Below are 23,151 nucleotides of genomic sequence, written 5' to 3'. Positions count from 1 at the left end.
TATGTATTAGTAACTACATATGGCGTGTCGCCTATTAGGTACTGGTCACTTCACACGAGTCGTTAATGATATGGTATGGGTGTTGGATAGTAGATGACTGAATATTGGTCACTATACACGCCGTTACAAAGTCAATAGCTCATTTGTACACATTATAAAGTAATTCTATCTTAAATTAAATTCTCATTTATTTAAACAACTTGTGATTGAATGGAAACCGGAATTTTCTTCCCAACTGCTTACAATGTTTGAAAATTGTTCGTTTATTTTTCATTCCCGACATTCTGTGTCCTTGCCTCATGATATCTTTTATTTGATGACTGAAAATGCAGATTTAATAGGAACTAATTTTCTGAAGCATTCGATACTTTAATAGTTCGACCAATATTTAATCGGTGCCCACACTTTATAATAATAATAATAATAATAATAATAATAATAATAATAATAATAATAATAATAATAATAATAATGATAATGATAATAATAATAATAAAATACAATTATTTTGATTGATCTATCATATAATTTTATCTATGTCATTATTAAATTATCACAAAGGTCTGTGATGTTTTAAAACTCAATGAATCCTGCTATGGGTCCACTCTTAAATGTGCTCGGTATCGGTATTGCAGAAATTATCCTACATTCTAATATATTCAGACTAATTACACCGTTGGACCATTTAGCCTTCTTTCGGATATGTTCGGACTAATTAAACCGTTGGACCATTTAGCTTTCTTTCGGATATGTTCGGACTAACGGCTCTTCCGACCAATAAAAGTATATTCATAATATTGAATCTTTGTACCAATAATTTCTGCGCATCCACTCGTGTGTGTGTGTGTATGTGTGTGTGTATATATATATATATATATATATATATATATATATATATATATATATATATATATATATTTCATTGTTCCATTGGAAATAAACAAAAGCTCTTTATCGATTGTTGCTTGTTACGTATTTATGAATTAATGAATATGTAAAAGTAAATCTCATATATTTATATCTATATATATATATATATATATATATATATATATATATATATATATATATATAGAGAGAGAGAGAGAGAGAGAGAGAGAGAGAGAGAGAGACTTGTATTAGGCGTTTGTGTCATGTTTAATATTGCATTGCGTGAAGTACTAATATACGGCTCGAAAAGACTTACGAAACACTCAAATGTGAAACATATACACACACAAAACAAAAGGAACAAAAAAAACAAAACAAACAAAAAACAAAACAACAAGTGTGAAACTATAGTTTCGTCGTGTGTGGTCATTAGTTGATTAGGGCATAATTATCCGTAGTGTTCGCGCGTTAAAGAGCCGCTCAGGTGACAACGTCTATTGTCCTGAAGTCTTTGGAAATAGAGAAAAACATGGACTATCAAGCCACACTGTCACGCAGAAGTTTGATTCGCACGGTTTGAAACCCTTTGCGTGTAACAATGTGATACACTAGTACATATTCATTAATACATAAATACGTAACAAGCAACAATGGTTAAAGAGTTTTTGTTTATTTCCAATGGAACAATGAAGTAATAATAATAATAATAATAATAATAACAATAATAATAATAATGATGATAATAATAACTTACTATTGAATTTTGCTCATGAATATTTATTCAATGACGAAATTTTCATACACCCAGGTTTAATGTATTATAAATTTAAAATTTTAATTTCACAGAGGCGAGGAATGAATTACATAAAATGTAGAGTAATTTACGGTTTGAGTCAAAACAAAGCATAAAAGGTAATAAAAACTTCCCCAAAAATTAATTATTTAGAATCATTCATTATAATCCGTTTTCGCACGTGTACAACAATAACTTGTGTTGTACAAGAAAATTTAATTAACAGTCATATATCATCATTAATCAAGTTTTGAATTGGATAAATCGGCACAATTTCCTTTACGATACACAAATTCGAAAATTCTTTGCCATAATTTTTTAAATTAATTAAAGAAAAGTAATTGATTGGGTTTTGAGCTATCATTTGGTTAAACATACATCTTGATTAATGTATCGAGGTGATTATTTCCTACATGAACGTGTAATTTAGTATGATGGACTTTGAAATTGCAAGATTGTTTACGTTTCTACAACTCACCATATTTCAGGACACTGAATCGATATATTTAGCAATGAAAATCCCATCGTCCCCGTTATAATACACGAACAGAAATTGAAAGGTTCTGAAAGTAATTCCTTTTATATACAATTTTGTATAAAGTTTCCAAGGGGAACTTTTTCCCTTACTAAATATTAACATACAGGTCTAGCTATAGTTAAAGAGTCTGAAAGAAAGATCAATAGTAATTTAGCAGATCAATTATTGTCAGCTACATGTATAAGCTAGGATCGATCAAGTACTCCACTCAAGATGAGTCTGTGCGACATGTATACACGCAGATCGATCAAGTACTCCATTCAAAATGAGCTTGTACGAGATGTATATACCGCAGATCGATCAAGTACTCCATTCAAAATGAGCTGTGTGAATTCCTCAGGCGAAGAGTAATTATATTTTTTACGTCGTACTTGCTTATTTACGATTTTAAGAACAAAAGAGTCAAAATATTTTATTTAATAAGACGGTTAGAAACGAACGAGTCTAAGCAAATAATATTTATTGCATTTTATTTCGGCTTCAATAATTTTATCTCTACAGTGCAGAAACTAATTAATTTCAAACTTGTCAAGCATCATTCAAAATACGCTGGATTTATCTGAATTATGTAACGTACTTCAGAAATTCTGGCGTTTTGCTATAAATCGGCTCGTGATATAGGAAATTTGATAGTTTAAAATGTAATGAAATCTGTCCGTAGAAGAAAGAGACTTGTCTGATTAGACCAAATACATTAAACCATTTAGCTGCTAATAACGTCCACATTATTACACCATTCTCGTTTCATGGAAATGGTCATTAGAGTCAAATTTACAACATTCTGGTTTTATGTAAATGGTCATTAGAATCAAATGTACTAAATATGTGACCTCACTTCAAAACCAAGAAATAAATGAGGGCCTGGCTTGGGGAGCAAGATCTTCAAAATGTCTAATGCACACATTGCTTCATTAAACTGCACATGGAAAAAAAAAGAAAATCATCTCCTCCAAAATACCGTATTAATTGTATTTGTGCATGCATAAAGATATTAATATCTCTAATAGTTCAGTCAAAGAAAAACACCTAGTTTCGATATGTATTGTGATTTCGTTTTCAAAATCGGTATGTCAGGCAGTTCGTGACACAGGTAAAAGACAAAGGGTTTATTTACTTCAAAAGAAAAATACTGGTATACGATTGCAAATCACTGTACATACTATAATCAAAGTAATTTAAAGCTGTACAATATCGAAAGCAATATGATCGTTAACATTAAATAATAAACTTTTGACAATTTAAATATGAAGATAAAGATATACAAATGAAATTTCCACACAGAAAGTTTTTTTTTTAAGAAATAATTCTTCGTTGAAAATGAAGAAACAGAAATCTTTTTATAAGCAATAATCATTCGTTGAAAATGAAGAAACAGACAATGAATATATGGTGCTCTTTTCCATCAAATAGTTCCGTTAGGCTGAGTTGTTTATCGGCCTGAAATAAGACAAGACATGAAAATTATATTAAACAACAAAATAGCTATTTCATCTCTGCAAAGACTATAACAAAATGGTTACCATAGCAATAATAGTCTGAATACAATATCGTGATTATACTAAATTACAAAACAGTTTGTAATTAAGAATATCTACAAACAAATTTCAGGAATATCTGTAACCATGCACAGTCAGTAGTAAATTTCAGGAATATCTTCAAGCATACACGGTCAGTAGTAAATTTCAGGAATATCTGCAAGCATACACGGACCGTTGTAAATTTAAGGAATATCTGTAAGCATACACGGTCAGTAGTAAATTTCAGGAATATCTGCAAGCATGCACAGTCAGTAGTAAATTTCAGGAATATCTGCAAGCATACACGGTCCGTTGTAAATTTCAGGAATATCTATGCACGGTCAGTAGTAAATTTCAGGAATATCTGTAAGCATGCACGGTCAGTAGTAAATTTCAGGAATATCTGCAAGCATACACGGTCAAAAACATGCACAGTCAGTAGTAAATTTCAGGAATATCTGCAAGCATACACAGTCGATAGTAAAATTCAGGAATATCTCAAGCATACACAGTCAGTAGTAAATTTCATAAATATCTGCAAGCATACACTGTCAAAAACATGCACGGTCAGTAGTAAATTTCATGAATATCTGCAAGCATACACAGTCGATAGTAAAATTCAGGAATATCTGCAAGCTTGCACAGTTAGTAGTAAATTTCAGGAATATATGTAAACATGCACAGTCAGTAGTAAATTTCAGGAATATCTGCAAGCATGCACGGTCAGTAGTACATTTCAGGAATATCTCAAGCATACACAGTCAGTAGTAAATTTCATAAATATCTGCAAGCATACACTGTCAAAAACATGCACGGTCAGTAGTAAATTTCATGAATATCTGCAAGCATACACAGTCGATAGTAAAATTCAGGAATATCTGCAAGCTTGCACAGTTAGTAGTAAATTTCAGGAATATATGTAAACATGCACAGTCAGTAGTAAATTTCAGGAATATCTGCAAGCATACACAGTCGATAGTAAAATTCAGGAATATCTGCAAGCTTGCACAGTTAGTAGTAAATTTCAGGAATATATGTAAACATGCACAGTCAGTAGTAAATTTCAGGAATATCTGCAAGCATGCACGGTCAGTAGTACATTTCAGGAATATCTCAAGCATACACAGTCAGTAGTAAATTTCATAAATATCTGCAAGCGTACACGGTCAATAGTGAATTTCAGGAATATATGCAGTTTTACACAGTCAGTAGTAAATTTCAGGAATATCTGTAAGCATGCACGGTCAGTAGTAAATTTCAGGAATATATGTAAACATGCACAGTCAGTAGTAAATTTCATAAATATCTGCAAGCGTACACGATCAAAAGCATACAAAGTCAGTAGTAAATTTCAGGAATATCTGCAAGTATGCACGGTCAGTAGTAAATTTCAGGAATATATGCAGTTTTACACAGTCAGTAGTAAATTTCAGGAATATCAGGAAGCATGCACGGTCAGTAGTAAATTTCAGGAATATAGGCAAGCATGCACGGATAGTAGTAAATTTCAGGAATATCTGCAAGCATGCACGGTCAGTAGTAAATTTCATAAAATATCTACAAGCGTACACGGTCAAAAGAATGCACCGTCAGTAGTAAATTTCAGGAATATCTGCAAGCATACACGGTCAGTAGTAAATTTCAGGAATATATGCAGTTTTACACAGTCAATAGTAAATTTCAGGAATATCTGCAAGCATGCACGGTCAAAAGCATGCACGGTCAGTAGTAAATTTCAGGAATATATGCAGTTTTGCACAGTCAGTAGTAAATTTCAGGAATATTTGGAAGCATACACGGTCAGTAGTAAATTTCAGGAATATATGCAGTTTTACACATTTAGTAGTAAATTTTAGGAATATCTGCAAGCATACACCGTCAGTAGTAAATTTCAGGAATATCTGCAAGCATACACGGTCAAAAGCATGCACGGTCAATAGTGAATATCTGGAATATCAGCAAGCATGGACGGTCAGTAGTAAATTTCAGGAATATCTGCAAGCATACACGGTCAGTAGTAAATTTCAGGAATATCTGCAAGCATACACGGTCAGTAGTAAATTTCAGAAATATCTGCAACCATGCAAAATAAATTTCCATCTAATTTGCCACTGCATATTTGACACATAATTTAACGAAAGCAAAAGAGTATTTGAATTTGTTTTGTGTCATGTATATTTATTTTTATTTTAAACTGAACGAATCGTACAATAGTATAATCACGACATACTTTTTCATCAATTGAGGCAAAACGTTCTAAACATTGTAATTTTTTAATCAAATGAAGCCAAGCCACAGAGGAAATATATTGTACGTAATCGTCATTGGTTGGCGAAAGATGTATACACAAAGAAAAAGAACCATCACACTGTTCATCAACAATTAAAAGTTAAACGTCTCTCATTAGCTAGATCAGAAAACAGAATATTGTCATAAATAAATCCTCTCCAAAAGGTGCTTAACATAATAAGTAGCAAATATGTCTCTTCAAACCAATCAAATCTGCTGGATAATCCTTTCTATTCTCCACTCTCTTTTTCCCTGTATTCTCCATTCTATTTCTCTTCTTTAAACGAATAGTATTACACTAATTTGCATTCAGTTTTCTTCGTTTCAATTTGTACTCTATAATTGCTTGATGAAATTTTTAATAGTCATTGTAATAATGTATTAAATCACTGATGTATGTACAAGTATGCACACCTATTATTACTCCTTGTCCCTTTACATGTATTTATTTATGTACTGGTACTAAGTTGCTAGAACTTGTAGGCAGACCCAATGTAAAAATATTCATAATGCAGACCAATTAAATTAATCTTCAATTAGGACTGTCATAATGAATATTATGCATAATTAATTAAATGTTCTTGTTCCGTTTTTGTCAGAGCGGATATATTATGAACTGACTGCACTATCTTGAATGAGATTGAGGCCGATCGGTTTATGTCCCGAACATACGGCAGTGACCTGGCCTGGATATCACACAACACTCACCTACAGTTCGGACCAATCACAAAGGTCTTTACGTTTTGAACAGTCTCTGGCCTACAGTTTGGACCAGTCACAAAGTTCTTTACTTTTAAACAGTCCCAATTGACCGACAGAGAGTCCCGAAGAGGTTGATATGACTCGTTTGGCAATGTTAAACTATTTTAAAAGCCAGATATTAATTGCCATTGTCAAAGCAGAGGTGAAACGTTTCTGTTGAGAACGTGCAATTTATCGTTGTTTCTGAGCAAAATAGAGACACCGCTTTCAGTATACACCCTCTACCTGTTCTGAATTCAAAAACTGTCATGATCCCTGACGGATACGATAACTTATCATTTCCAATATGGCATCGAGGAAGAGTCCGATAACACCAAAATATTTAAGCACGAAGATGAAAAATATCAGACAGTTTTAGCAAATGCTGTTGGAGGTGGTCGTCCACTCCTAGTTGATGGTTTCCTCAAGGCTGTGCAGTTTCTTCTGCTGTACGACTATTCAAGGCCTTGTATTTAACTATCTGAATATAAGCTGTGAGAACTGACAAAAAAGTTAATAACATTTCAACTTTGAAGCAAATGTATGAGCTTAGTTTATAAAAAAAACTAATTAGTTCACAAAAGAGACAATCAATTTACATTTGGATTGCAGGTATATATATATATATATATATATATATATATATATATATATATATATATATATATATGCATGCACACATACACATACATACATAGATAATAAAAAAGACAGAAAGACAAATAACCAGGCTTAAATGTAGACTATAACACCCCAGCAGAAATCCCTAAAAATGACAAGAGTACTAGTCAGACGTACAAATAGACAGACAGGACTGATTTGCTGTTTTATGGTACATCGAGAGAAGTATGTTATTTAGTGCAAGGCAAGTGGAATGAGCTAAACTGCTTAATGACACACCCACCGTATCCAACTCGGGTTGTGATAAAACCCTTATCCTTAATGACAGACCCCCACCGTATCCAACTTGAGTTGTGATAGAACCCATACCCTTAATGACACACCCACCGTATCCAACTTGGGCTGTGATAGAACCCTTACCCTTAATGACACACGCATCGTATCCAACTCGGGCTGTGATGGAACCCTTACACTAAATGACACATCCACCGTATCCAACTCGGACTGATAGAACCCTTACCCTTAATGACACATCCACCGTATCCAACTCAGGCTGTGATAGAAACCCTACCCTTAATGACAAACCCACCGTATCCAGCTCGGGCAGATAGAACCTTTACCCTTTCCTTTGGGAGTTCGGCACGCTAACCGCTGAACCACCGCGGCTCCTGATAGACAGACCGACACTCGCACATATAAATATAAAAATAAGCTGATTGGCTGTGTGGTGCTGTGGTGAAAGCTCTTATACGTGTCAGTGATTTATTTATAAACACAAATACTCAACTTTACGGTTAAACGTTCCTTCCCATTTTAAACTTTATATAATATTGCCGATTTCGTACAAAACATTAGAAAATAAGTATTTTCGACACTTTAAACCATCAAGACACAAACGTGTTCATAAGCAGACATTATTGTAGCACTCAAAGTTTTCAAAAACTGATCAAATACTGGCCGTAATAATTTCCATTAATGATTTTTTGTTTTGGTTGCGGGGATAGACAACCGGAAGTGGGTACTTTCAACTAATGTCATGAATTTAAAGCCGCACGAAGTTGTCACGAAATTAATAATGGAAGTTCGTTGTTACCTGGTGATTTATGTCTATCATCTTACTGTGGAGCATGCAATACGTACGCTACAATACTGAAATTAATAAACGTGTTCATGTAGTATTTCACAGACGATAAAGTCAGTACGCCCCCTTGACTTACTGTTGCTATCAGGCTTAAACGTCATCCTCCAGGCTGTTGTATCAATCCTTAACTGTAGACTTTGGAATGTGTTATGATCAGGAAGTAAACTGTACCCGTGTAAAAATATTTACTTTCAAATAGGTGGAATTAACTCTCTCTCTTTCTGTCTCTCTCTTTCTGTCTATGTCTCTGTCTCTCTCTCTCTGTCTGTCTGTCTGTCTGTCTCTCTCTCTCTCTCTCTCTCTCTAAGGCTAAGTGCTCTCTCTCTCTAAGGCTAAGTGTGATATTGTTATCCTTCTTGTGATCAAACCGTAGTTAAGTTGAAACATCCGGTACATATGTCTCCGAGAATTCTTGTTTGATCCAAACGATGATTTCTAATTAATCCGTGTTCGTTAAACTACACAGCTTAGCGGGACGGTTTTTTTTTTTTTTTTACTAAACAGAGACTAAAATCAATGGCAGAGGGAAATGAGCAAAATCAGATCATTTGATCTAATTTTCAGCCGTATTTACCGGTGTCTTTTCATCCGTAGCTTTCTTAGTTTACATCCGGATCGAGGACATTTTTCATTAGTAAGGACGCAGATTACAACATGCAATACTTGATCCTGTCAAAATTGTAATTATGTTTCAGAGTATGTTGTTTCCAGCGGATATTCAAGTGAAAACACTCACATTATATTCATCATCTGAGTACTTCAATCAAATGTTTTAAAAACCGCCCTTGTTTCTACTATTTCTATGCATATAAGGTCACAAGATGTCCGAGTGGTTTAAGGCTATCGTCTTTTCCAATTACTGACATCTTACCTCTGTCCGCGGGTGTTCAAATCGTAGGCTTGGTCAGCACGGCTATGCGAGAAAACTTGCCAGTAGCTTTTATTTTGGCCAGTGGTTCTTCCCGAGATTTTCCTCCACCAGATGTGCTGGCCTCCATGTATAGCCTATTATGTACTGAAAATGGCTTGAAATCCACAATAACAAATCTACGCATACACATTCAGCTCTTTTTGCTACGTTCAAATATATTTCAAAAGGGTTACAACGGTTAATAATTTCCTTCAATGGTTACCCGAAATACATTATCCAAACAGTAACTAGTCAATGGAAGCCACGCGCTTAGTATGGTGTATATTAAATACATCATCAAAGTTTTTTGTTTCTGTTCATCGATTTGGTGTTTTACGGCACGGCATTACAAGAAAGTTATATCGCGCTGACGCAATTGGAGTAAAGTTCCATGCCCACCGACAAAATACGGCAGCCGATCTGGGTTGATCCGATGATAGGATTCGAACCTGCGCCCTTCAGGGCATTAGTAAGGCACGTTAACCACAAGCCGGTGTCACACTTTTCGACGGTTACTTTTTCAAAAACCTTTCACCTTCCTTTAACAGCTATTTCCATGAAACAACCGGTAGTCTCTCGTTGTTAATACTGTGTAGTATATCATTGTTAATACTATGTAGTCTCTCGTTGTTAATACTGTGTAGTCTTTCATTGTTAATACTGTGTAATTTATCATTATTAATACTGTATTGCCTATCACTTTTAATACTGTGTAATTTATCATTATTAACACTGTATTGCCTGTCATTGTTAATACTGTATTGCCTATCATTGTTAATACTGGTTAATCTGTCATTGTTAATGCTATCTAGTCTATCATTATTAATACTGTATTGCCTATCATTGTTAATACTCCGTAATCTGTCATGATTAATACTGTGTAGTCTATCATTATTAATAATATGTAGTCTTTCATTGTTAATACTGTGTAATTTATCATTATTAATACTGTATTGCCTATCACTTTTAATACTGTGTAATTTATCATTATTAACACTGTATTGCCTATCATTGTTAATACTGTATTGCCTATCATTGTTAATACTGTGTAATCTGTCATTGTTAATGCTATCTAGTCTATCATTATTAATACTGTATTGCCTATCATTGTTAATACTGCGTAATCTGTTATGATTAATACTGTGTAGTCTGTCATTATTAATACTATGTAGTCTATCATGATTAATACTGTGTAGTCTATCATTATTAATACTATATAGTCTATCATTATTAATACTATGTAGTCTATCATTATTAATACTATGTAGTCTTTCATTATTAATAATATGTAGTCTATCATTATTAATACTATGTAGTCTTTCATTGTTAATACTGCGTAATTTATCATTATTAATGCTGTATTACCTATCATTGTTAATACTATATAGTCTATCATTATTAATACTATGTAGTCTATCATTGTTAATACTGTGTAATCTGTCATTGTTAATACTATCTAGTCTATCATTATTAATACTGTGTTATCTATCATTATTAATACTGTATTGCCTATCATTGTCAATACTGTGTAATATGTCATGATTAATAATATTTAGGCTATCATTATTAATACTATATAGTCTATCATTATTTATACTATGTATTTTGTCATTATTAATACTGTGTAGCCTATCATTGTTAATACTGCGTAGCTGGTATAGCTTTATGGTGATTGTACACATGCAGCGCAGTTTCAATATCAATAGGGACTTGGGTTCGTTATGGAGCAATGCCCGATTTGTGTCTATCGTTGATGACATATGCATTCCTCTTTGCCATATAAAATCAGACAAAGAGCAACTGTTCAAAATGTTCAAATAGCAAACGTTCGGGCCAAAGCGTGATACGGTGCTTCCGCATCATCATAACCAGTTAAACAACTCCAAACAAAACACTATGGTGTTAATGAAAATTATTTCAAGACATGTCCAACCCCTACCAAAGTCGCTTCAAGTGGATGGGTTTACGATTATGTCTTCCGATTTGGATGCCCTAGAGCTGTCACCAGGCATGTCAGTCTTATATACGGCGGAGAAAACCGCCAACGGCGCCAAAGCCGACCATGATTAAAAAAATGTCTCCACTAGGAATCCGACAGTAATTATCGAACACTGCAAACATCGGTAAAAAATACACGCATCCGATAGTGCAAGTCCTATTCAACCAACGTCATGCATCTTTTGAAAGGTCGTAGTGGCATCGCGGTAGCGTTATTGTATAATAACTAGAATTGCCTGGTCATCCAGCCTGGCTAACATACTCGTGTCCGATCATTTATTATCGTCTGCTATTTTCTTTATGTATTTGGTTGATGAAAAGAAAGTAACACATCAATTAAAATAACAAAACAAACAAACAACCTCCGGTCAATCATGCCAATCTGATATGTCGTACATGGACGACACAAAAAAGAATTATTCGTTATCTTATACGAGAGTAAGTGATTCAATTATAAGAAAATAGAATTTAATGAAAATATTTTACCAGTCTATTATTCAACATCATACAGAACTATACAAAGAAGTGATTGACTTCTTCGAAGTTTTAAAAGTGCATGAGATGGTGCCCAGTAGAACGTAAGCACCAAATGTAATTACTTCATATATAATTGTATACAACCATCTCTCTCTCTCTCTCTCTCTCTCTCTCTCTCACGCACACACACACACGCATAACTTTTTTTTTTAATAAAAAGAAGCGATATACGTCTGTGCCTGGGCATAGACTTCTTAATGGCAAGTATGTAGGGTGGTGATTTAACGCAATTTCCAGCGCAACTTTTAACGGATAATATTACACAAAGTGCTTTGTTCAGGATAGACAAACTTTACCTATACAGTATACAAATCATTATCATATTTACGTCACAGACTATCCATATTTCGGAAGACGTCATCTCCTTGACGTTTTCTATACCTGACACTTTTTGTTGTATCAATTTGGGTACCAGTCTAGTGCTTACTGGAAGCAGTTTGGGTACCAGTCTAGTGCTTACTGGAAGCAACTGAGGCATTTACTATACAGAACACACTACCAAGGCATGCTCTCTGTTTCACTTATTTGGTTCATTGCTGGAAACATCTGTGGATTTAAGGTTGATATTTATTTAATCTTAAAGTGTAAAGGGCACGGGTTTTTAGAACTGCCGGTTTAACCAAATTCTATATATATATTATTTTTACGTTTGTCGCTGACGTTCGACGAAGTCTGCTTTGGGAGTTGCTTTTTGTGTTTTTCATTATATTTTTTATGACAAGAAAGTTGAAGTTCAGCCTTAAAAAAAGTCAACTGTTAAAAAAGGAAGCGACAGGAAATTATGACATCAATAACATATCATTTTACAATGGTTGTCACGGAAACGTTAGTTTGTCCAGTGGAAGATATTTTACAATTTGAGCATCAATGCCTTTTGGAATAACAATTCTGGTACGAAGAGGCAACTTTATTTGTCACAAACTTTGAAGGTGATCTAATTCTGTTTTCCGTCTTCTTGATTTCCTTTTCGAAAGTATTTTCACGCTATATTTAGAGTGACAATTCCTAAGAGAAACGTTATCAAATCATAGTTTTAAAATGAAAGCGCACGGGAAATATTAATACGAAAAACACATCGTTATTTTTTTTTCCATTCACCTAAATCAGCTCGAAAGAATTTACATGTGGAGAAATTACATAATGAACAATTATAATAACCTCCTCACCGATGTAAGCCGCAGTGAGATCAATAATAGACATTAGCTTTAAGTGTCAGTTGTAGTCAGGAAATAGGGTTAATACTCCATTTTAACTTCTTTATTAACTTCTTTTTCATGATGAAAACCTAGACGAGTATGAATTTGGGACTGAAAAAGACAATCCCAATTTGCATTCCGAGTCATTAGAGAGACTGACACTCCCCGTTCTCGTTAGTCTGTCAGGGACAAAGATTTTTTCTCCACGCCCCCCAATTAATGTTAGATGAAAACCATGGCGATACTTTTATAGCACGGTGTAATTACAATGCCACCTTAACATAGGAATCTTTAATTTAAGACTCCTCAGTCCTTGTGTTAAGTTCAAATATTGAATTATCAAAAACAAAATACATGCATAATACAAGAAAATACACATAAGATACCAATTCTAAAATACTTTCATCTTAAGTTTAAAAGTTTAAATTTTACAATGCTTATATGGCATGCTTTCCTAACTTGCCACAATAGGACAATTGAAATGTAGACGCATATCATTATTTCAAATTTCAGAAACCAGTATTTTATTTTCACTCTTTCATATTTTTCAGAGCTTTAGATATGTAACGTAATTGTGTATGCTGGGCAAAATCAAGATAGACTAAAACAGGATAAAGAAGTATTTAAATTGTGTCCAAATCAGACAAGCAATTTAATGTTAGAATGTAATTAATTCTTGCCAGCACATTACTCATGCAGTAAGCACAGTGTTTTGGTTTTGTTTTCAAAATGTATTCAGTCCATATAAACTATGGTATTGGAACAAGCGCAGGATGCTTTGTGTTCGTTTCAAATAATTGTATATGATCATCGCGCGAATTTCTCGTATAAAGCCGAATGTATAGAGGAAATTTGCTTGAAACGAGTGAATAACGGATATATTTCATCGAGTGGATGAAAATACTAGAGTTTTTCACCCACGAGATGAAATGTATCCGTTATTCACTCGTTTCAAGCAAATATTCTTTTTATTTTATGCTCACATAAGTTGTGACACAGTGAATTAGCAGATTTCTTACGGTAATGTCAGCTGTTTACCGTACATGTTCTGCTGTGCTATGTGTACCTGCGCACAAAATTAGTTCCACATCAGATTGATAACAATTAACTGATATTTCCAGAATAACAAACTACAAGTTTCAAGGATAACAGACAGGGATTATTAATAATGACAATGACATGTACATAAGGAAAACGTAGTTCACGGACAGAAAATCAAAGGGAGGTAAGTATGTTCTGACCCCAAAAAGTAGTTCCTAATAGTGAAAAAATATTGTTATTTTTTCACTACAGTGAAATATCAATATTATTTTAATTAGAAAATCAAGTAATTCACTGCTTAGCATGAAATAAATTAAATTATTTTTCCTTTGCCACTTCTCGGTTAATTCAATGGTCAACCCAATCATAGAAAGAGCCGTTTTGGTCGCGGTTACGTTTTAATTAAAACAAATTTCTGGTGAACAACGAACCCAAAAAACTAACTTGTATTCCTACAAGTATATCTGATATTTCGTGACATTTCAGACATGACCGAGCGATGTTTCCACTGTGGTTGCACACACATTCGGAGCACCTCGGCTATTTCTGCGAGACAAACATATGCCTTGGATGCATGTCTGCGCAATAATTTACAGAATAATCATACATTCTGTTCACCATACATTTCATCGCTAATAAAAAGAGACAACGATCTATTTTGGAACACATTGGCTATTTCTTCGACTGAGGACTATGTAGGATTGACCGAGAAGTTGCGAAATGAACATATATATCGATGGATTCGCAACTTCTCGGCCAATCCTTATTTTCTAAATAACAGGTGGTCCGAACGGCTGTTAATGGTAGCTATTCACATACATTCGATATATGATCGGTGGTATAGGTTTTGTTTTGATATTTTTGCTGTATATGTTATCCTTGTATCCAGTGTCACCATAGAAAATATGACTTTTAGATAATGCAAAAATACATGTAACTTCAAGCTGAAGGAGGGTCGACATGTTATAAGAGTACATACTCTCTCTCTCTCTCTCTCTCTCTCTCTCTCAAATCCGATTAAAAACGTTACAGAAAAGTACGGATCTTTGTTATTTGTTTAATTTTGACGCCTGATATACACGCTCTACGGACCAAAGTCGACGCTACCAAATGAATGAATCTTTAACGGTGAATCCATCGAACCTAAAGAAGAAATACGACCATCAGATATGGCTGTACAATAGGTTTTATCTCTATTTTAATTTAATCCACAGCGACGTACAGTTGTCTTTGGAGTGAAATACGTATGAGTGCATAATGTGACGACACTGTCATTCAACAAGCTTCTCCTGGCTATAATTCACAATGGCATGATTTTTGACACATTCCATATTTCTAATATCAACTTTATAGTTAGTTCCACACCTTTAGAATTATCTGAGTGTTTGAATGGCAAGAACTGTCTTTTCATTGGAGTCCTTGACTGGATAAATACTAAGAGCTCCTTTTTTAATCGAGTCCAACACCTTTTTAAATCACTATACAAAACTGATCGTATATTGCAGAGACGTACAAATTTATGACCCATTTTACAAATAGAAGAGTAGCCGTGGGAAAATACCCCGTGGGATAATTTCATCTTTGAAAAAGAAAAATGGAAGAACCTAATTATTTAATTGGCAAACTGAATAATGCATATACAACTTAAATGTAATCGATATTCATTAAACTTACTAGAAAATCAGTCCATACTATTACATTTCAAACACAACATACAGTACTTTCTAGAAGCAATTAATGGTACTAAGAGATGCAATTAATTACTAGAAGCAATTTAATTACCAGAAGCAATTAATGGTATCAAGAGATGCAGTTAATTACTGGAAGCAATTAACGGTATTAAGAGATGCAATTAATTACTGGAAACAGTTAATGGTATTATGAGATGCAATTAATTACCAGAAGCAATTAAAGATATTAAAAGATGCAATTAATTACAAGAAGCAATTAATGATATTAAGAAATGCAATTAATTACTAAATGCAGTTAATGGTATTAAGAGATGAAATTAAGGGTAATTAGCAGAAACAGAGATTTTACAAAAAGTTCTTAAAACTGTAAATGTTTCCTCAGAAAATTGCAACATATTTACAAAACGTCAGAGACATGAACATCACTACAAAAGTCGAACCGCAAATAATAATGTATAACCAATTTAATAAAACAACATATTTTTAAGAATGATTTCTTGAATTTTTATTCAAAAAAGTTTTGAAAACCTTGTGTCCAAAACATTGCCAAAAAAACTTTAGATGACACACAAATATTAGATTCAGAAGTCACATTGATGTAATTATTGTTTTGAAACTTTCCCTATAATTTTTTTAAATGAAAAATAAAAGTTTAAAATAAGCAAAATTATACGGTTTCAAGGTTAAATCGTCGTTTATACAGTGTCGTGACACTAGCCTCTTCATATTAAATAGTTGATTATATAGTGTCGTGACACTATCCTCTGCATATTAAATGGTTGATTATATAGTATCGTGACACTAGCCTCTTCATATTAAATGGTTGATTACATAGTGTCGTGACACTAGCCTCTGAACCGCTTCAGTGGCCTAGTGGTTAGAGCGTCCGTATCAGAAGCGGGAGGTCGTGGGTTCGAACCCCGGCCGAGTTATACCAAAGACTTACAAAATTGGTAGTAACAGCTGCCTCGCTTGGCGCTCAGCATTAAGAGGTGCTACATGTCTGTGGCATGATGCCCCAGTGCTAGACATGACAATAAACTGCCACACTGCAGGCATCGTAGCGATATTGATGAAGAATTATTAAAGTTGCGTTAAAAATCATAATCACACACACACACACACACACACACACACACGCCTCTGCATATTAAATGGTTGATCATATAGTGTCGTGACACTAGCCTCTTCATATTAAATGGTTGATTTTGTAGTGTCGTGACACTAGCCTCATAATATTAAATGGTTGAATGTATAGTGTCGTGACACTAGCCTCTTCATATTAAATGCAGAAGATCTTTTCGATGTCAAGAGTTCCATTGATGGATAACTTTGCCAGACTATTTATCAATAGAACGTAATTACTACAGGACGTCTGGTTAAACCATTCTTGATGGATTTGTATTAAAACATGCAAAGATTATTTGTTTTGCATCGATTGCTCATGGAACAAGTTCATTTAGCTGTGTAGCGTAGGCTGCGAAGGAAATGAGCAGTCCAAGCTGGAACGAAAAACTTGACTAGTATAATTTCTATGGGTCTGTCTGTCTGCCTGTCTGTATGTATGTATCATGTAGGTAACTAGGTATGGATCTACTTGTCTCATTTAAACAACTTTATAAACAACTTTTTACATGGTGGTGACATTGTTCAAAACTATCGCAATCACTATATTCCAAACATGTACAATATATCCCATTTGTTTATTTTGAACTCAAAATCTCTTGTGACTTCTCGCCAGGTCGTGTGAGCAGAATAGTTCAAACATGTTTGAGTAATTGTGATGAGCGGAATGTTAGGTACCTGTTTAGAATAAAAGGTGATCGCATTCTCTTTTCTAAACATTGCACATGTACTGGAATGAGCAATTTAAACGTGTTTGCTAAGATGTCAACAAATTTATGCTCAGCTCTGATTTTAATGTAACTAACGATACGTATCCTGACTCTCAAGGACTCTGACATCGGCAAATGATGTTGTTATGATAAAGAGAGGTAAAGGGTGTTGTTGATAAGGAGGGGCAAAGGGTACTGTTATGATAAAGAACGGCAAAGGGTGTTGTTACGATAAGGATAGGCAAAAGGTGTTGTTATGATAAGGTACAGCAAAGGGTGTTGTTATGATAAGGAGCGGCAAAGGGTGTTGTTATGATAAGGAGCGGCAAAAGTTGTTGTTATGATCAGGAAAGGCAAAGGGTGTTGTTAAGATAAAGTACGGCAAAGGGTGTTGTTATGATAAAGAACGGCAAATGGTGTAATTATGATAAAGAACGGCAAATGGTGTTGTTAGGATAAGGAGGGGCAAAGGGTGTTGTTATGATAAGGAGGGGCAAAGGGTGTTGTTATGATAAGGAGAGGCAAAGGGTGTTGTTATGATAAGGAGCGATAAAGGGTGTTGTTATAATAAGGAACGGCAAAGGGTGTTGTTATGATAAGGAGCGATAAAGGGTGTTGTTATAATAAGGAACGGCAAAGGGTGTTGTTATGATAAGGAGCGGCAAAGGGTGTTGTTATGATAAGGACCGGCAAAGGGTGTTCTTTTGTTATGAAACGATAATGGGTGTTGTTATGACAAGGAATTGCAATGTGTGTTGTTATGATAAAGAACGGCAAAGAGTGTTGTTATGATAAGGAGGGGCAAAAGGTGCTGTTATGATAAGGAACGGCAAAGGGTGCTGTCATGACAAAAAACGGCAAAGGGTGTTGTTATGATAAGGAGGGGCAAAGGGTGTTGTTATAATAAGGAGGGGCAAAGGGTGTTGTCATGTTAAGGAGCGGCAAAGGGTGTTGTTTTGATAAAGAACGGAAAAGGGTGATATTATCATAACAACACCCTTTGCCGTTCTTTATCATAGCAGCACCATTCCTTTACCCCTCCTTATCATAAAAGCACCCTTCCTTTGCCCCTCCTTATCATAGCAACACCCTTTGCCCCTCCTTATCATAACAGCACCCTTTGCCCCTTCTTATCATAACAACACCATTTGCCGCTCCTTATCATAACAACACCCTTTGCCGCTCCTTATCATAACAACACCCTTTGCCGCTCCTTATCATAACAACACCCTTTGCCTCTCCTTATCATAACAACACCCTTTGCCTCTCCTTATCATAACAACACCCTTTGCCCCTCCATATCATAACAACACCCTTTGCCCCTCCTTATCATAACAACACCCTTTGCCCCTCCTTATCCTAACAACACCCTTTGCCTTTCTTTATCATAACAACACACATTGCAATTCCTTGTCTAACATTGTTACACATGGGTGATGTTATAATAAGGAACGGCCATGAGACAAATGGTGCTGTTATGGTAAGGAACGGCAAAGGGTGCTGTTATGAGAAGGAATGGCCATGAGTGTTTTTATGATAATGAACGGCAAAGGGTGTGTTATGATAAGTAACGGCAATGGGTGTTGTTATGATAATAAATAGCAAGGGTATTGTTATGATAAGGAACAGCAAATGGTGTTGTTACGATAAGGTACAGCAATGGGTGTTGTTATGATAAGGTACAGCAATGGGTGTTGTTATGATGAGGTACGCAATGGGCGTTGTTATGATAATGAATAGCAAGGGTATTGTTATGATAAGGAACAGCAAATGGTGTTGTTACGATAAGGTACAGCAAATGGTGTTGTTATGATAAGGAATGGCAAAGGGTGTTGTTATGATAAGGGATGGCAATGGGTGTTGTTATGATAATGAATAGCAAGTGTATTGTTATGATAAGGAACAGCAAATGGTGTTGTTATGATAAGGAACAGCAAATGGTGTTGTTATGATAAGGTACAGCAATGGGTGTTGTTATGATAAGGTACAGCAATGGGTGTTGTTATGATGAGGTACGCAATGGGCGTTGTTATGATAATGAATTGCAAGGGTGTTGTTATGATAAGGAACGGCAAAGAGTGTTGTTATGATAAGGTGCTACAAAGGGTGTTGTTATGACGAGGTACGTCAAAGGGTGTTGTTATGATAAAGAACTGATTGCGAAGGATAGAATGTTCACTGTTAAAAAGCGTTCACGTGCAGAATTCAATCTGTTCTAACATAGTTGTAGATTCATCTCAAGTGAGAGAGAGAGAGGGGGATGGATGGCAGATTTGGAAGACAGCTTAAATCAACAGATTAGTACCAACACTAGTGAAGTGAGCAAAACATTTACATTTATCAAAGTTATTAACTCTCCTGACAGGTGTGCTGATGTGACGTTTCATGAGAACAACACATTTTGTAATGTAGGGATGATAGGGTAAGGGCTCTAAGATACATAATGAAATGACGAGAGAAAACGTATAGAACTGAAAAAACATGCTACTGCATCCAATCGGACTTTGACGACAGTTATTCGAAAAACTCGTCAGGAATACTACCATACATTATAACACTGAAGAGTACCATCGCAATCGTAGCATTTATAGAGGGTAGTTTAACCTGTCATGTATTTAGCAGAAGAGAAAAAAAAAAAAAAAAAAAACTCGAAGACAGTTTTCTAAAATTGTCAGAATGAACTCTCACAAAATAAAATGCAGTAAATTGAATTGGTAAGGGAGAAACGATTGAAATGTCAGTCCTTATATCCTATCATAGAACTTTAGTTCCTCTTATTTCAAGTTGTGTTCGATATTTTTTTTACTCTAACTTATCGTTAGTTTTTAGTATAAATGTTAAAGAGTGCTTTTTATTTTAATTTCTTTGCCTATATTTCAAGGAATGGAATCTTTTCCTGCGTTGCCCTTATTTCATTTTCGTTCCTTTTCCTTTATTTCACGTAAGTTGAAACCACGCATTGTTTCGGTTCTTGTACGAAGTCATATCCATGACCTTTAATAACGTCTATATGAATCTGAAACTATTTAATCGGAAAGAATAATTATAATTATGTATTTGTGAAGGACACGAGACGAAGCAGATAGATTTCTCTGGTCTGTTAAATTGTGAAGCGAGTGACAACATTATAAAATTGCATGTTTAGTGACACATTGATCAATCATAAATACAGAAAAATGTTTACACGATAAAGTGTATACAGAAAAATGTTTACACGATAAAGTGTATACAGAAAAATGTTTACACGATAAAGTGTATACAGAAAAATGTTTACACGATAAAGTGTATACAGAAAACAAGTGGAATCTCAAAGTGTGCCGACATTTGTACAGTAAGAAAACAAGTGGAATCTCAAAGTGTGCCGACATTTGTAAAGTAAGAAAATAAAGGAAATCTCAATGTGTGCCGACATTTGTACAGTAAGAAAACAAGGGGAATCTCAAAGTGTGCCGACATTTGTACAGTAAAAAAAAACAAAAACAAGGGGAATCTCAAAGTGTGCCGACATTTGTACAGTAAGAAAACAAGGGGAATCTCAAAGTATGTTGACATTTGTACAGTAAGAAAACAAGGGGAATCTCAAAGTGTGCCGACATTTATACAGTAAGAAAACAAGGCAATCATGCTACAAAGGGTGAAGGTGAGTACACTTATTTTAATATATTTGTATATTTACGACGTTTAGAAAGGTGTACAAAATACCTGTGTAGATAGAAGTTCCCTTTTTTTTACTCGGAATCTACAGAAATAGAGACATAAAAGAGTAATCAGAAATGAAAAGAATACATTTTACGAAACGAAAATAAAACATGATTTCACATGTATCTAAAAATAATTAAAGAGCTTGTTTAAAACAGCACTTGGAGCCAATTTGTCACATTTTGAAAACTAATTTAACCGAAAGGTTTACACATGTATTACTTGTCTTTAACTCGTATATTAGGTTATTATTGGTGGACTAGAGAAAAATAGAAATAGTTACAATATTAGCAAACACATTATAATATAACCATGAATAGAACGAGCAGACGTTAAATCAGGTTATCTGGTTCCCACACTCTTCCTTTAATTTAATATCGTTTTACATTGATGACAAGTTGTCCAATAAATGTCCGAGAGCGAACGACGTCTATGCAAGGGCAGAATAAACCCTTATGCTGCCGAAGACACTGCAAGATATCTCGCGTCACGTGACATAATCCGGGCAATGATACGGATGATTCTGGTTTGCTTCACTCCTAATTATCAAGAACAAAAGTTCATTGTGCAGTTCTCGTGTGATTTGTCGAGAATAATGTCACGGGGCTACAACAGTTTTCTGGCATGTGGTTTTCAGCTTGATATGCGAATATTATGCTAAACAAATCAAAACAACAAGAACAACAAAAAGAAACGTTAATCGTTGACAGCTAAACCCTGCTTCTGATATTCTCGAAATGCATTCAGTGATGAATTAAAATAGTATATATAGTAGTTGCATCGAAATTCGTTAAAAATTCAGTTTGCAAAAATACTTAGAAATTACTGTAAGATTTATTTGTGCTTCACACAGAGAGAGAGAGAGAGAGAGAAGAGAGAGAGAAGAGAGAGATTCAATTATTTCAGTAAATTTCCACCGCTTTCTACGCAATTGCTGATACTAAGTGAAAAGGCAACTTTGAACAACTCAATTTTAGCAACGTGTCTTCATTGAGCTATATTTTAAAAATCAATTTTAATACTACTACATACAGATTTTTGAAAAAGGAAAAAACAGTCTTAAATTAGGAAGAAAAAAAGGAGTAAATGATCATTTGAAAGAATAACACGTACTGGGTTTAAAGACAAGTCAGCACAATAATGGCTATATGGTATGCACAATGCTGGATTAATTGTGCCGATTAAAAGGTATGTTCTAAATGTGTCAAAATAAGATATAGCAAGATGAACAACATTAAGATGAATAATAATAATAAATAATAATAATAGTATTAAATAATAATAATAATATTAAAATAATTATAATAATAAATAATAATAATAACAATAATAATAGTATTAAATAATAATAATAATAATAATATTGAATAATAATAATATTATTAAATGATAATAATAATAATAATAATAATAATGATAACAAAACGATTTATTGTAAACAGCAAGCTGTCAAGGAGACAATAGACTTAGCAATGAACCGAAGGATGCCAAGCTTAAAGAGAAAAGAAAAAGGGGATGTTCACCTATTGTTACTACTATAAACTCCGTTGGCAACCAATCCTCCAACCCACCCCTTCCCCAATAAGTATTCAGAAAGTAAAAGGCAGGAAACCAGCAACTTAGTAAATACGCCACAAGAATCCTATCACGTGATATTTATCGACGACCTGAAACTTTAAGAATGACGTGGTTAGTAATGAACGGCTTGGTCCACATGATACGGATTGTCCAACG

At 34.4% G+C, this 23,151-nt stretch overlaps 1 protein-coding gene across 1 annotated transcript in view; it reads right to left on the bottom strand.

The window, feature by feature from the left end:
- Positions 1-2,654: 2,654 nt before the first annotated feature.
- LOC149779654 (uncharacterized) overlaps positions 2,655-23,151 on the bottom strand; it is a 68,989-nt gene continuing 48,492 nt past the window's right edge. The window contains exons 5-6 of the mRNA XM_089940465.1: positions 21,421-21,457; positions 2,655-3,638 (exon numbers count right to left, since the gene is read on the bottom strand). Coding sequence (XP_089796591.1) covers positions 21,447-21,457 — 11 coding nt within the window. The 3' untranslated portion in view covers positions 2,655-3,638; positions 21,421-21,446. The remainder of the gene's footprint in view (positions 3,639-21,420; positions 21,458-23,151) is intronic.

Source organism: Sinohyriopsis cumingii, chromosome 17 (assembly GCF_028554795.1).
Source record: "Sinohyriopsis cumingii isolate HCF-2022 chromosome 17, ASM2855479v2, whole genome shotgun sequence".
Lineage (NCBI taxonomy): Eukaryota > Metazoa > Mollusca > Bivalvia > Unionida > Unionidae > Sinohyriopsis > Sinohyriopsis cumingii.
The sequence above is the reverse complement of the archived record's forward strand: the minus strand, read 5'-3'. Positions and strand labels throughout refer to the sequence as shown.